The sequence below is a fragment of the Platichthys flesus genome, chromosome 12, assembly GCF_949316205.1.
Source record: "Platichthys flesus chromosome 12, fPlaFle2.1, whole genome shotgun sequence".
Classification (NCBI taxonomy): domain Eukaryota; kingdom Metazoa; phylum Chordata; class Actinopteri; order Pleuronectiformes; family Pleuronectidae; genus Platichthys; species Platichthys flesus.
The window spans coordinates 17,283,225-17,297,993 of record NC_084956.1 but is presented as its reverse complement, the minus strand read 5'-3'; the positions used below and the strand labels follow the sequence as shown (position 1 = coordinate 17,297,993).

The 14,769-nt window shown below is 44.5% G+C and overlaps 1 protein-coding gene and 1 pseudogene across 1 annotated transcript; both read right to left on the bottom strand.

Annotated features, from left to right (window-relative positions):
* Positions 1–517: 517 nt before the first annotated feature.
* dact2 (dishevelled-binding antagonist of beta-catenin 2) lies at positions 518–5,184 on the bottom strand. Its single transcript, XM_062400446.1, has 4 exons — positions 4,805–5,184; positions 3,356–3,488; positions 2,932–3,222; positions 518–2,787 (listed from the first exon to the last, which is right to left on the bottom strand). Exons 1-4 carry the CDS (start codon positions 5,078–5,080, stop codon positions 899–901), a joined length of 2,589 nt encoding a protein of 862 aa, XP_062256430.1. The 5' UTR covers positions 5,081–5,184; the 3' UTR covers positions 518–898.
* Positions 5,185–7,197: 2,013 nt separating this feature from the next.
* On the bottom strand, positions 7,198–9,064 carry LOC133966458 (tripartite motif-containing protein 16-like; annotated as a pseudogene).
* Between the last annotated feature and the right edge of the window lie 5,705 nt (positions 9,065–14,769).

Sequence of the window (14,769 nt, the reverse complement as noted above, 5' to 3'; positions counted from 1 at the left end):
TAATCCCACGTGCCACGCACACCAACTGTTTGAAAACCTCAGATCTCAGAAACCCGAGCTCCCACCACTGTCATCTTAATGTCTGTTTGTGAAACTGAAGGAGTGTGACTGTGTGCTTTAGTACATCAGTGCAAGTATGTTGACTTACATTTAAATGTCTCACCCCGCTAATCAAATACGACTGTCTGGGCCGATTGTTGAAGTCGCAACTTATTAAGCCAACAGCTGGGCAGGAACCAGATAAGAAGCTGTTTATATTGTCTGTGCCAAACTGGTCTGCCTCAGTGGGGAGTTTGTAAAGACATGGAGGACAGCTTTTTTGAAACACGTTTGATAAACAGTCTCCATAATAAGACTAATGAAGAAACACTGGGTGCTATTAATCCTGCAGTTAACTCTGGACCACACTCAGTGTGATTGTAAGAGAAAAGAGGAGAAGCATAAAAACTCACAACAAACTGTCCCAGTATAGATTAAATACCAGTTTATTCTAATAATGTAACTGTGGTGGTTATAATCAATGAGAAAAATTAATCAACAGAAAATAAACAATTATTTGCATGAAATTAAAAAGATTGCTTTTATTTTTCCAAAACAACAATTATATGACAGAAGTGTAAATGAAACGGTGGTTATATGCCATGAGAAACTTTCATTATAACAGCATAAATATTTACAAATTAAGTGTAAGTGTAATAATTGTGTTATACATGTTTTTATACAATGCACCATTTTCACGTTCAATAATCATAAATTCCTGACTTTTTTTTGTTTAGACAAAGCAATCACTGCACGAATGCAGTCCAGTTTTATGGCTGCTCTCAGTGATGATTAAGGGGGCTGTTCTAAGAGACCAGGTGAAGCTGAACTGTTTTCTTTCAGCCCCGGGGGAATGTCACTATACCAGGGTCATGACCTTCAGGGAGGCCGGCTGAAACCGCCGGATCTTCTTCTTCAGGGCTCGAGAAGCCTTGATCCGGCAGGCTGATGGCTCAGGGCGTGGGAGCTGCTGCAGGAGGCTTGAAGCTGCCGCAGCGGTGGGGCCCACAGCAACATCGGCCCACACCAGGCCTCCCTCCACGTCCACCTGGTCCTCCTCGTCCAGCGACAGGCTGCTGTCGGAGTCTGAGTAGGACTGGGAGCTCTGGCTGGACTCGCTATCTCCGAAGCGGTTGGTGGTGTTGTCACTCAAGTCCCCCTCGCTGCTTTCTGCAATGGTGGAGTGAAACAGGGAGGCGCATTCAGCTGAATACTCTGACTCACATCTGGGTGGGTAAAGGCTGGACATGTGGAAAGGTGCTGGAGGGTATCTGGCGTTCAGATTGTGGAGGAAGGAGTTAGAGGACGTGGAGGTTTGGAAGGGACGAGGGGGACCAATCCACTGGCCTGGCTTGGCGCTCATGCTGCGGACCATCTGCATGCTCCCTGGTGCATGACCATGGGGCTCTTTTGACCTCTGGCGCTGAGCACATGAGGCCTGGAACATCTCCACATTGGACGGCCGTTTAGCAGATCCCTGCCTTCTCTTCCTCTGTTCTACAACCTGGTCATACTCCACACACTGGTGTCTGCGGCTTTTGCTGGACTTCGTAACAGCAGGGATGGGTTGAGGCTTGGGCTGGGCCTTGTGATTGTACATGACTCCCGGGCTGCAGTGGCTGGAGTCAGAGCCTGAGCCCTGTCTGCGCTCCTCTGTGTGACAGGTGGTACACTTCTGGGTGACTTTTCCTTTTCCGGCCTTTCTCTGCTCCCCCTTGGTTCCACCACTGGCCTCTCTGGTCCTTTCACCAGAGGAATATCCATGCTGCAGCTTTGTTGCTCGAGACTTATCGCTGCTTTTTCTTCTCAACTTCACGGCTTTGGTTTTACAGTCTGCCCGTCTCACCTTGACCCTCTGGGATCCAGCAGGGACGAATTTGGCATGGACAAACTCAGGGGAAGCTGAGTGACCAGCGTGAATCTCAAATACTTGACTCTCCTCTGTGCTGGAGCTGTGTGACACCACTGGTCTTTGTCTTTGACCCTTCCTTTCTTGTGTTCTTGACTCCACGTTATCCCCACATCTCTTCTCTGAATGGCTTTTTGCTATGCTTGCATATTCTCCTTGGGGCTTATCATTCCTCTTGAGGGTTGAGGTGGCTACCTCATCAGAGCTGTACTCCTTCATGGCCACAGGATAGGAGTAGCGGTATGAAACCTCTTGAATTCTCGCTGACTGTTTGTGGCTGGTGTTATCAGCTGGTTCCTGGCTGGAGTATGTCATGCAGTGTCTCCTCTGGTCGGTGTCTAGTGGGATGATGTTCGTGGTCTGAACTGAAGAAGGCTTCAGCATACATGCTTCTTTCTGAGCCACTTCATGGAAAACAGTTGCCACCTCAGTGGGGTTCCTGCGGTAGTCACTGTGCATCTGTAGAGTCTCTGTGCCCGTTTCACTCTGGATTTTGCTCAAGCTGCGCTGAAGGAGCTTGTCAATGTAACCCAGGGTTTTGGTGTCATAGCCCACTTGTGCCCTCTGAAGGGTGTCAGATCCATTCACAGAGGGTCCCAGGCCCTCTAGAAGCCCAGCTGTGGCTGGGTTTCCTCCATTGGAAAATATTGGACTCTGCAGAGCCACGGCATGCAGGGGGCTGGGGTAGTGGTACACTTCAGTACCACTGCGGGAAACCAGGTTACTATGAAACTTGGCGTCCAGTGCAGAGGTCTTCAGGTTTTGGCACATGGAGGGTTTCTTTGCATCCCCAGATTTGAAGTAGCTTGGACCTTGAGCCATCATCCTATCGAGATCACCTGAAAGGCAACACAAACAATACTGATTAACAATTCCATGTTATTACACAGCAAAATACATATTTATGTGCATAGCAACCTCAGTTGAATGGTTCCTATAACTAAACAAGAGACACTAAATAAGAGATTGAAAGATGTGATTACCTGTTGAAACAGGTCTTGGCCGTGACTGTTCAGGGCCTGTAGTGCTTGCTCGGATCCTGCTGCTGCCCAGATGGAGGCCCGTGGCCCGTGGAGGGTGGGGCTGAGCCGTGCTCTCATCGGCAGAACGTCGGCGGCAGACATCGACTTGAGATGGAGGGCTGACGTAGGAGTTAGCAGGGCTTAGTGGAAGGAGGAAAAGGCTTGTCTGGGACGATGACAGACATTCACTGTAAACAGAGGTGCAGGAGTTGGACAGGGAGCAGGAGCCGCCATCGCTGAGCTCATAAAACCCTAGAGAGATTGGGAAAGATTACACATAAGTATTTATGTCAGCATATAACATTGTGTGATTGTAGTTTGGATGTAGGCTTTATTACTGGCTATAAACAAGGTAAACAATTTGTGAGTGTGTGAGCCTCCACACCTGAACTTGGCCTGCTGTCACTCTCCAGCTGCTCGGTGGAGGCCTTGTTTACATCCAGCTTCAGCTCGCTGATCTGTTGGTCCAGCTGCTGCAAGTGCGACTTCAGGCCCACATCCTGTTTCCGAAGACGAGACTGTAAAACAGGCAGCACACAACATTTAGGCCAACCCCCTTAAAACTATGTGGAACACAACCTAAACCAGACAGTAAAATCTAATTAGCTTTTCTCAGGAAAGAAGGGATTTATGCAATAAAGCTCTACACGCAAACACATGCACACAATTACACAGACATTCTCTCGAAAAGTGGATTAACAGGCACATTTAACATCCGGATGTGTGTTGGCAACTCTATAAATTTATTAAGATGGGGTCTGTTGTCGTGATAAAGGATGCTCTAATGTAAAGCCCTCAGAAAAACAAAGGCGTCTCAGCTGTGGCTGATGATTAACCCCAGCAGGACATGGGGGAGCATGGAAGAAGCAGTGGTGGGTAACTCATTTCTCCCCCACAGCGAGGGCCTGGCCATTGTGTAAACTACTGAAGGAGAAAAGCTTGGGGGTTGGGACTGAGGAGTGTTTGCTTTGCAGCTAAGGCTGGGGCATTTACTGTTACAGTGGTTCTTAGATAGAAGTCTGGAGGGCATTGCCTGGAAACTTGTATGGTTTAATTAATGTTCTGAGTAAAGACATTTGAGTGACCTACTGTCAAAGGTTAAAACCTCTAGTCTATTTTTGTCTATCATTTTGATTTCAGGCTGCATTATTTTATGTGAACATAAAACTAAATTTTCACTTGCTGACCAAGAGTTTTGAATATATCCTTCGGTGCATATGCCCAGCTCTGCAGAAAGTCAAGCATAGTATCTAAATCCCTGCGCTTCCTCTGAGAGCCCCTCACAGCCGCATGCATGGAAAAAGCTCGTCATTGAGAACTCCACAGAGCCAACAGTTTCCATCACTCTGGAGCCCCTCAGGACTGTAAGACTCTCACTGGGCGTCTTTTACAGCAGAAATACCCACCTTTAAAAACACACCAACATTTTTTCTTTATTTCCTGGCATTAGTGGTTAATGATTGAGGCCCCCTCTCCCTCTCCACAGTCTACACACACACACACACATTGGCTACACAACTCAAAGTCCTCGTGAACGTTGATTTATGACACCTATCCTACTTCCTACCCCCAGCTGAGAGCATGAAAGTCTGTCTGGTAATAATTGAAGAGAGTAATGCACATGGGCATCAGCTGACGGCAGCGGACGGTGTAACCCAAGGACAATTAAACCCGTGCTAATACCATCCTTATAAACAACAACCAGCCGGGAAATAAAAGCGTAAATACTAAGTTGACATGAAATCGCTGCACATGCACAATAATAGATGGCTGTTTTCACGACCCTGTTTTAAGAGTGTTTATGTTTGTTTAGTTTATATGACTTCCTCCCTACCAGCTGTTGCTTCAGGGCTGTCAGGGTCGCCTCCAGACGCTGCTCCTCGGCCCCCATCACCGCCCTGGCTGCCTCCGGGCCTGCGTGCGTGGAGCTGACCGGCTCCTCTCGGTCCATCCTCAGCGCCCAGCTCACCATGTCGCCCTGTCTTTCCTTCAGCAGATGCAGCTCCTGCAGCCCGGCCAGAGCCGCCTGCATCCTCTCCCCGACCCTGCAGCGGTCCACGCCGGCTGCGGCGCTCATCAACCCGGCACAAGACCCCTTCCTGCTCAGCATTCTGGAGAGAAACTATCCGGATATTATCCCCCCAAAAAACAAACTGGGGTGAAAGTCCCAGCTCACGGCACGAATGGTGGGTTGGTGGTGATGTTGCTGCTGCTGCTGCTGGTTAGTTTTTAAACTACCTGTTAGAATAAATGTTGAGCAAAGGCAGAGACAATAAGCCCCTCCCACACACCAAATGGTCTCCCTTCCTATTGGCTGCGGCCTCTGCGTCCCAACGAACATCTGGTTCTAATCCTGCCCATTCAGGTCCTCAGCTGCCCAGGCATGTCCCCGGCTCATCTGCATTAGATGGACATGTTATTATGCTGTTTCCACTATTGTTGTTGTGATTCTCGCTGCTACTGAAGAGATGTAGACTGTTTGCTCAACTTTGTGAAAGTGCAATACTCATCTCGAGGAAAGTGTATGCACGTTGAAGGTTTTCTCCTCATCGTGATTTCATCACCGACCAAATCAAAATGTACAAGAACTGAGCCCGTAGCCGCAGCTCAATGTAAAACCCAAACTCATAAAACACATTTAGGCTACAGCGATTAGACATGGTGTAGATAGATCACTTATCTTATTTCAATCAAAAGTAAATTTCAAACATACGGATTTTTTTGTAATTGTGCTTAGAAAACAGTCACTTGAAAGAAAAAACAGACAAATCTATCCTGTAGCTATAGACCAGTGATAGATAGATGACGCCCCCCTGTGGCTGTAAAGATTGCTACAGTTTCATGGCATGTTTTGTTTTACTTCAACATCTAATGTATAAAAACACATTTCATTGCCACGTCCCTTGACCAAGTGAGTTAATATAGTTAATTAATTAATCAATGAAAAATGTCTAACTTTAGGCAACTCCACAGTTTGTTGACACACACTAAGAAGCATCAGACCACTGGAGTTCCTGGCCCCACTGCAGGATCTTCACATTCAAGTCAATGCTTTGTGGTCAATGGAGAGAAATTTAACCTAGGGAATAACTGACTAAATATTCAACTGCATTTTGAGAGTTTTTAAATGGGATATGTGTTGAATTATAGTATTCTACTGAACATGCACCAACTAAATTGCATGCATCATATCATTCAAGTTCATACAATGCTTTTAACTTGGTAGAAGAGAGGAAAGTGATATTTAGAACTGAATATAATTATTTTAGATAAGATGTGTAAAGTTCTGTGTGCTGCTCAGTCAGATATCAATTGGTATTTCTAAAAAGAATCCGATCAGAAGTTTTAAATTGGGTTACTGTTGTTAGCATTCGAAAGCACCTCTGTGCTTTAGGAGGTGGATTTAAAGAAAACCATTCAATGTATCTGGGATTTACCCAACATTTTGGAAACTCCAGCAAAACTTAAAATAGAAAGGATGAAAAAAGTGTCTATGTTAGTTTCAAGTAAGAAATATGAACAGTCACTCAATTTCGAGATTACAGGGGACATGCACCTGTCCTCTTGGGTCATGGGATAGTGCCCCATAGGCTCGTTCGGTAATCCATACATGAAAGAAATATGACCCTAACCCTAAGTGTGCAGGGCCTTGAACCCCACAACGTTTTAATGTGAGGCAGAGCGTGAAATCCTCCTCATTTAAGAAAATAAGCTTAAATAATGTGATAAAATAGACTCAATGAATCTGATTTGTTGTAGGCCCATTGTTTATCATGTAATCATTAACTACATGTCTCATAAAACCATATCACTTCTCAATATTTAGGGCCCGAGCACTGACAGGCACTGACAGTGCTCACTATTGAAATTGTAAGGATTATTATTATTCAGGCAAATTATTTGGCTTTTGAGGGCTTTACCATGCAAGTTCTTACCAAAATTTTGAGAGTGGTGAAAATTTACGTATTCTGGAGTAATATTCAATGGGCGCGGCAAAATGGCTCGACAGTGCCCCCCGAGACCCCTGGAACGCATTCACATTGATCGATCTTCACATGCGTATCATGACCAGGCAAACAAAAAAGTCTAAAGGTCTAAAGAAGTGGCTGCGCATCTCCTGCGCAGAAGTGAAATGTGCACCTCTTGCGCAGAAGTGAATTGTGCGCCTCCTGTTTTACATTGATTTAGAAAACCACACCGACAGTAGTTCTTGCAAACACTTTCATGTCAGTGTAATTATAGATTTCTGTCTTTACAAAGTGAGAACTAAATATGTGTGATAAAGGAAGGTCAGTGTTTGATTGACAGCTGATCTCTATGCCGAGCAGAAACTTCACCACAATGAAGTTTGATCAACAAACATGGAGACAAAAGAAGTTAAAGATTTAAACACAGAATCTAAATCACCGCTTTTAATGACTCAAGTCTATTTGAGTTTACAGAACTCAGCTGTGGATCCAGAATAACTAACCCTAACTCCAGCATAGAGAGGCTGAGTGAATGTGGTCTGGACTCTGCGGAGGAGAGTCATGGTGTCAGAGATGCTGTAGAAGGACAGAACACCTGCACTGTGATCCAGGTACACTCCTACTCTGGAGGACAGAGGACCTGGCACTGGAGTCTCGATACCTTTGTAATAAAAGTAATAACTGTTTCTACCACAATATAATGACCAAGATTTATCATTGTATCCAAATACACTGTCTTCTGAGCCTCCTGCGCTGCTGATATCCTTGTATGTGACTGCCAATCAACTCCTCTCACCCCCACCTCCAACTCCAACTCCCAGTTACAACGTCCAGTCTGTCTCTCTCTACTCAGGACCTGATAATAACCAGTGAATCTGTCTGGGTGAACAGAATAAGACTGTTCTTCACACATAAAAGTTACTTTTCTGTTTCCCTCAGATGATAACACATGTCTATTTGCTGTGTTTGGATCCAGTGTGAGTTCCTGTGAATATCTTAAAAAGTCAGCTCTGGGCTCTGGCTCTGGTTGTGGCAGTAAAACATCCACTCGAGACACAATCTGTAAAATCTCTGTGTCTGTCTCATACAGAATGTCCTGTAGTCGACCTCTGACCTGTGACACAGCTGCTGTCACATCCTCAAAGTTCCTCAGAGGACGGATCCTGATGTGTAGATTCACTGAGTGGTGACAGTGAGGGGTAGTTGTGTAGAAACTGGTTGTGATCCTCTGTGTCTGAGAGCTGCTTCAGTTCATGGTCTTTCCTCTCCAGCTCAGTGATCTCCTGCTCCAGTCTCTTCTGAAGCTCTCTGACTTGACTCACTTCAGTTTCCTGCTGGGATCTGATCTGCTGCTTCACATCAGAGCTTCTTTTCTCCGGCAAACGGATCAGTTCGGTGAAGATCTCCTCACTGTCCTCCACTGCTTTATCAGCAGAGCCTTTGACGGCCTCCTCCTCCTGTTGAAGCAGCTTCAGGTCTTTCTCTGTGTCCTGGACTCTCTGCTGGATTGTTTGTCTCCTCAGCCCGAGCGCTCTCTGCCTCTCAGTCCTTTCTGTTGCAGCTGACACTGTGTCATGGTCTTTATGTTCATCCCCAGAGCAGAGATAACAGATACACTGCTGATCAGAGCGGCAGAACATCTTCATCACCTCGTTGTGACAAGAGCAGAAGTTCTCCTTGAGCTTCTCCGAGGGCTCCACCAGCTTGTGCTTCTTCAATGGAGCTGACTGAAGATGAGGCTGGAGGGGTTTTTCACAATAAGAGGCCAAACAAATCAAACAGGACTTAAGAGCTTTCAGTTTTCTCCCAATGCAGACATCACAGGCCACATCTTCAGATCCAGCATTACAGTGATAAGCAGGAGCAACTTGGAGTCCAATCTTCTTCAGCTCCTCCACTAAATCAGCTAACATGGTGTTTTTCTCCAGAACAGGCCCCGGTGTCAAGGTCTGTTCACACTGGGGGCAGCTGTAGCTTCCTCTCTCCTCCTCTTTGTCCCAGTGGGTGTTAATACAGCTCATACAGTAGCTGTGTCCACAGCCAGTAGTCACCAGATCCTTCAGTGGATCCAGACAGATCGAACAGCAGAATCTTTCCTGCTCCAGTTGAAATTCTCTGTGCGCCATTTAACCATCCTGGATCTCAGTTTCCCTTTAACTGACACAAGTTGTATCAAGATCCAAACTCTGTTGTTCTCGTTGCCTCTCAGCTCCTGAACTCCACCACACTTCACTCTCACTTCACTTAAAACAGCAGCTCAGTGAAGGGGTCGGAGCAAGGTAATGTTTAGTCATCTTTGCAATGAAGAGCCAATAACAAGCTTTGCTGCTTTCCAGGATGTTCAGGGTTTGTTTTATTAACACTGATAACTTGACAGTTAGAAGTCCACATCATTCGACAGTTAACCCAGATTCAACCGCACTTAATGCCTTTCACAGGTCCAAGTTCTCCAAAGTGTAATCCCACGTGATGCCACAGATCTCTGGTCCTTCTGCTGTCGTTTGTCTTTGCTGTTGATGTTCTTAGTTGGAATCTCTGTCTACTGAACAATATGACTCAAAGGTCAGGTATTCATGTTCTTCCAAATGAGATAAATGAAGCTTGTGTTCATTGTCAATTATCTGATTACAAATAAATAAGGGAATGATTGAGCCCTCATCACGGGCCAAGGCAACATGAGGAGGGCTACAAACTATTCACCTACAGCGCTGTATGACAGGTTGGTAGATTCTTTCATGCTGATATCTGCAGCTATCTTGAGGCTGCAGTTCAAAGGAAATACCAAAATACCTGGAGTGTACACCTGTACACACACACACACACACACATACACACACACACACACACACACACACACACACACACACACACACACATACATACACACACACACACACTTGAATAGTATTATTTTTACTGAATTTACAAACAACATACACACTTGAATAGTATTATTTTTACTGAATTTACAAACAATTGTTCAATGAATTTAACCATCAACTCTTAGACACTAGAGGGCAGTGTCACACTACTTCTCCATCTTGTGAGTTTCATACTAGGATGTAAGATTTCATCAAACAGTAAATTGAAACATTCTACGTGCAAAACAAAACAGTTTTACACTTTTATCATAAAACGGATACTGCCTTTTACAGATTTCTGCAGATACTGAGATAATCACTTGTTTACTCCTCCCTGATGAAGAGCGTATCCTCATCACTTTGATGGGACACTTTGGCAGGCCCCTCATCAAGATCTTCTCAATATAGCCAATGCACAGTGCATTGTGAAGCCCACTCCTCACAGGGATAGCGTCATGTCCTTGTGATGGTACTGGCACACAACACTGTATTGTTATGCCTGGATGTCCGTCTGCCCCCATCCCCTTCAAAGCACTTCCTTCAGGGTGACATCAGCCGGGGTGCCCAACGTAAAAAGGTGACCTCTTAATCTAGTGTGGGCTTTGTTCAGGATTCAGCGATGCTCTCTCAACCTCATCCGCACACAAAACACTTTTTACTTTGCAGGTTTCTCCATGCATGGCTTCTTCTTTGTGCTCTGCATTTATCACAATAGTTTCCATCCTCCCTCCCTCTTTTTTTCCATCCACTTAAGAAATGATAAAGCAGCCAAATGTTGATAACAAAACAAAAGGGATCCCTTTTTTACTGCATCCATGAGCAGCTCCATCGGAAAAAGTTGTTGTACCTTCTCAGGTAGATACAGACGGGGGAACAATGGAAGCTGCTGCCACAAACAGGATGCGTGGGATGAAAGTTGAAGGGGTAAACATGGTGTGTTGTCATATGTGGGACTGGGCGATTGTGTGTGTGTGTATGTGTGAGAGACGGAACCGCAGAGTGATTGTGTTGTCAGCTCTGTGCACATGGCAATGAAAACAAGCCGTTCACATGTAGGCATTATGAGCTTACAACTTCAAAGCAGCAAAATCTGATATCACACATAAGACATTCTGAAAAAAGGCAGAATTCCTCAGTTGGGTGTTGTTGATTTTGAGCCTTTTCCGGGGGTTTGTGGGTTTTCACATATTTCTCGGAGTGTGTTGCGTGTGAGGGGATCCCCGTGTAGGTTCTCTAATTGAAAATCCCTTTCCCAGGTATCCTGTCATCAACGAAGGGAAAGATTTTCAGTGATCAAAGAGACCTCCTTAAAGCAAAGAAGTGCATCTGCTCTTTATCGGCTATTTTTTTGGGAGATACTATATCCTTTTAAGGAAAGGCCTGTATTGAATTCATCCCCGTGGCTTTGGCTATTTTGAAATGTTCAAATAATTGTTAATGCCCCAAGTGATTTCTAATCTAAAAAGCTCCAACTGTATCTCACCCATGAGACATGTCAGGGATTCCAGTCGGCTGGTTGGCAAGTCCTCGGTCTGAAACCTTGAAGCAGTAAGAAGAATTCCCATTTGTTATTCTAAATATCCTGACTACAGGAACCATGTGAGACTTGCATACATTGTGAAAGTTCCCAGGGTTTTTAAATGGTATCGTGAGATATGTTCTGCTTCATAACAGGTAGCGCTTACAGCTACTGTCAAACCTACTTGAGAGCAAAAGGCGCAGACAGTCGCTGCACAATCCACCATGTTATTTTCCAATACATTCTCAGTTGAGCATTTCCAGGACTTATCTGCTGATGAAATCCCAGATTAGGGACTTGTTTCTGTGGGTTTCAGCTTTGAATGAGAGTCGTTCATGCCAGTTAATGTTAAATGAACTGTCTAATGTTGTTGAAATTGTCTTCAAGGTTACTTACATTAATCCTATAAGGATATCTGATTAAATAATACAATGGAATATCCTTAAAATCAGTCATAAAATGGGCTTCTATCGGTGAGATTTTAAATGAGTTGTATTGTACCATAGATATTTTTGAGGTTGTTTGAAATGACGAACTAAAGGTTCAAGAAGGATTTTAAATGAGCAGACTGTTTTGTTGGCACATATGGGCCTCCCCCCCCCTCCAACGTTGGGCCTGACCAGCCATATCTCTCTGTCATCTTGTCCACGGTGAGCTGAGCCACCTCTTCAGACTTTCAGTTGACTTGTCGTGCTGCATGAGAGAGACCTTTATGCAGTACACTCGCAAAATTATCTCCTCATCAAATTTTATTTGAGCCGAACAAATTTTTGTTTATTCAGCCAGTGAGGGAGACCGGCTTCCTCGCCATACTCCGTTAAATCATAAAGACATCAGTCTAAATTATCTGATTTAGCGTTGCCTTACCTATTAATGCAGGGTGCTGCCTTCAGCCAAGTTCCAGTACATGGCCCATACCTCTTGTGTGACAAGCTGGGGGAGCTGTTTGGAAAACGTTTTTTTTTCCTGATGTAACCTCAAGTGGTTTTGTCAAGGGGCACAGTGTGCCGCGCACAATGCTGTAAATGTGACATGAAGTTTTTATCATATTTATATGTTGACACCTGCTTCACCCACAAGTATGTTATGGAGGTTTGAGATAACTTATTTGTCTGCAGTATAAGTGTCTGTTTGGGCTTCAGAAGGAGAAAAACAAAATAACTAGATACAAGGCTGAAAGACATCATTTACCTGGGGACGGCTACATTTCAGGCATGGATGTAAAAGTGTCAACGTCCATACAAGGGAGACTTATCATGGTGGGTCTCAAATGGCCCATATCTTTTCATAGGCAGGGAGACAGACGGCTGAGCTGTGTAAAACTTGGACATCGTATTTAACGGAGCCTCTCTGCAGAGCCCTGGAGACCCATGCTACTTTGCAGCCTCTGCTGAGAGGGGAATAAACTGAATTCCACATGTGCTACTAAAAGGAACACTATTACGCCAGTGCAAATCAGATTAAAATGATGAAATAGTTTTAGACTGACCACACAATATCACAGTCTCTCAGGGTTTGCTTGCTGTCTTTGTTCTGCTTCTGCCCGAACAGCAGAACAGAGCAGGCACTTATTACTTCTATGTGGGATTTAATACTGCAGCTCTCAAGGTGGTACTTTGCTTTTAAACAGAATTGAGCAACAATCTCAGCATGTGAACTGAAGTTGGACTCACTGAAGGACACTGGCATTTCTTCCCCTGGTCAAAGATTGTCATTGTGCAATAGCGGTTGAGTCAGAAAATTGTTCAACAACACGACTGTGGTTCAGCCGAGCCGCCAGGAGAGAGGCTTTGTGAAATTGTACATAAAGGAGTGCGGATCTGAGGGCAGGATTATTTCTTTTCTCAGCCGCTGTAGCTTGGGTTGTCCACGTTTGCCTCAACAACTACTGGATGGATTTGAATAATCACAGATATAAGTGATGTGCAGAGGTGATACCTTTGTCATTCTGGTCATCCTCTGATTTTGTCTGTAGAAGTGCCGCCATGAAGTTCACATTATAATTTTGAGTGATATATATCTCAGCAGCCATTAACTGGATTGGCATGAAACTTGGCAAATACGTTGATGTCCCCCTCAGGATTAACTATAGTACCTCTTGTGAGAATCTCTTTTTGTTTAGCTCACTCATCAGGTCACTTTATTGTGACTACTGAGTCCAATTAAATTCCATCAAGATGCACCAAATTACTCACACTTATGGGAATCAGTTCCCTTAACGTGAATTATTCATTAATTATGTCCTTAATAATTAGTGAAAATGTAACAAAACTTCCTGTATAAACATTATAGGTTGTTCGCTGATCCATACCGCCATCGTTTTCTGTGTTATCCTATTAAGAAACAATGAAGACAACAAACATCAGAGAGGGGGCAGAAGTGATTTCATTCCCACAAGTCTTTACTGTACTTGATGTTGTAATTAGCAAGTGAACACACTCAAATAAATTTAACCATGGTAAGTCATTAGATTGGTAGACTCTGACATGGTTTGAGTCTTGCTTACATCTTACTCACTTTCCATTAGGCTCATCTCTGTGTTTCCAGAAACGTTTCTGTCCATAGACATGACATTTATGACACACACACCCTGAAACGTCTTTTACTTTTTCCTTTTATTGGACCTGGACATGCAGACATTGTTAAAAATGTCAAGAACATCATTGAACCAAGTGTAGAGGAAACAATTGAAAACAAAGAGTCCCTTATCCACCCTCTCTTACGCACAAGCGGACACACACATTGAGAGGAAGCTCGAGCATCAGCGAATGGAAACTCTGCTGTCATAGAAAACTACAATACAATGTCAGCTGTTGTGTGCTTTGTCCCGTTTGCACTGTTTACGTAAGTTTATCAAGATGGTGGCAGAGACTTGAAAGGTTAGTTTAGCTGCGACAGCTAAATCTGCTCTCCCCTGTCAGAAGCAGCTATTTGAACGGAGCATGTTTCTTCTTGCACACAGGAGCCCCAGCAGACGTGGCCTTAGACATCCCACCAAGCTATCTCAGTGCAATTTGCAACACAAACTCCAGAGAACCAAACCTGCCTTGTCTAAACTTCCCTCATGTCTGATCAGCATCTGATTCTGGCATCATATCACCACGAGATGAGTTTGTGCTGAAATATTCAAGCATCGAGGTTTTGGTTCAGAGGGATATAACCACGGGCGATGTAGGCTGGTTCTGAAATGTTGTAACCTCCGACTCCATGCAGGTGTGCAAATTTAAAAGGCCTCTTTTATTTGCAGAATCACCTCAGTTTTTCCACCTGCAGTTTGACAGAATTAGCCTTTCCCCTCAGGGTGCCATTATCTGTCTGTCCACACAATTGTTATCTATCAAACTGGGAAAAACACAACTGCCAGCACTCCCCTTTCCCCCCTTAAGAAACAGAACGAGGTGGGGCCATGCTCCAGCTCGTTCTGTTTCCAACACATGAAATCTTTGCAGCT

Coding starts and splice junctions, on each gene's coding strand:
- dact2 (XM_062400446.1), bottom strand. CDS start 5,080: ATGCTGAGCAGGAAGGGGTCTTGTGCCGGGTTGATGAGCGCCGCAGCC. Junction 3,489..4,804: donor CAGCCCTGAAGCAACAGCTG/GTAGGGAGGAAG, acceptor CCTGTTTTACAG/TCTCGTCTTCGGAAACAGGA. Junction 3,223..3,355: donor TGACAGCAGGCCAAGTTCAG/GTGTGGAGGCTC, acceptor CAATCTCTCTAG/GGTTTTATGAGCTCAGCGAT.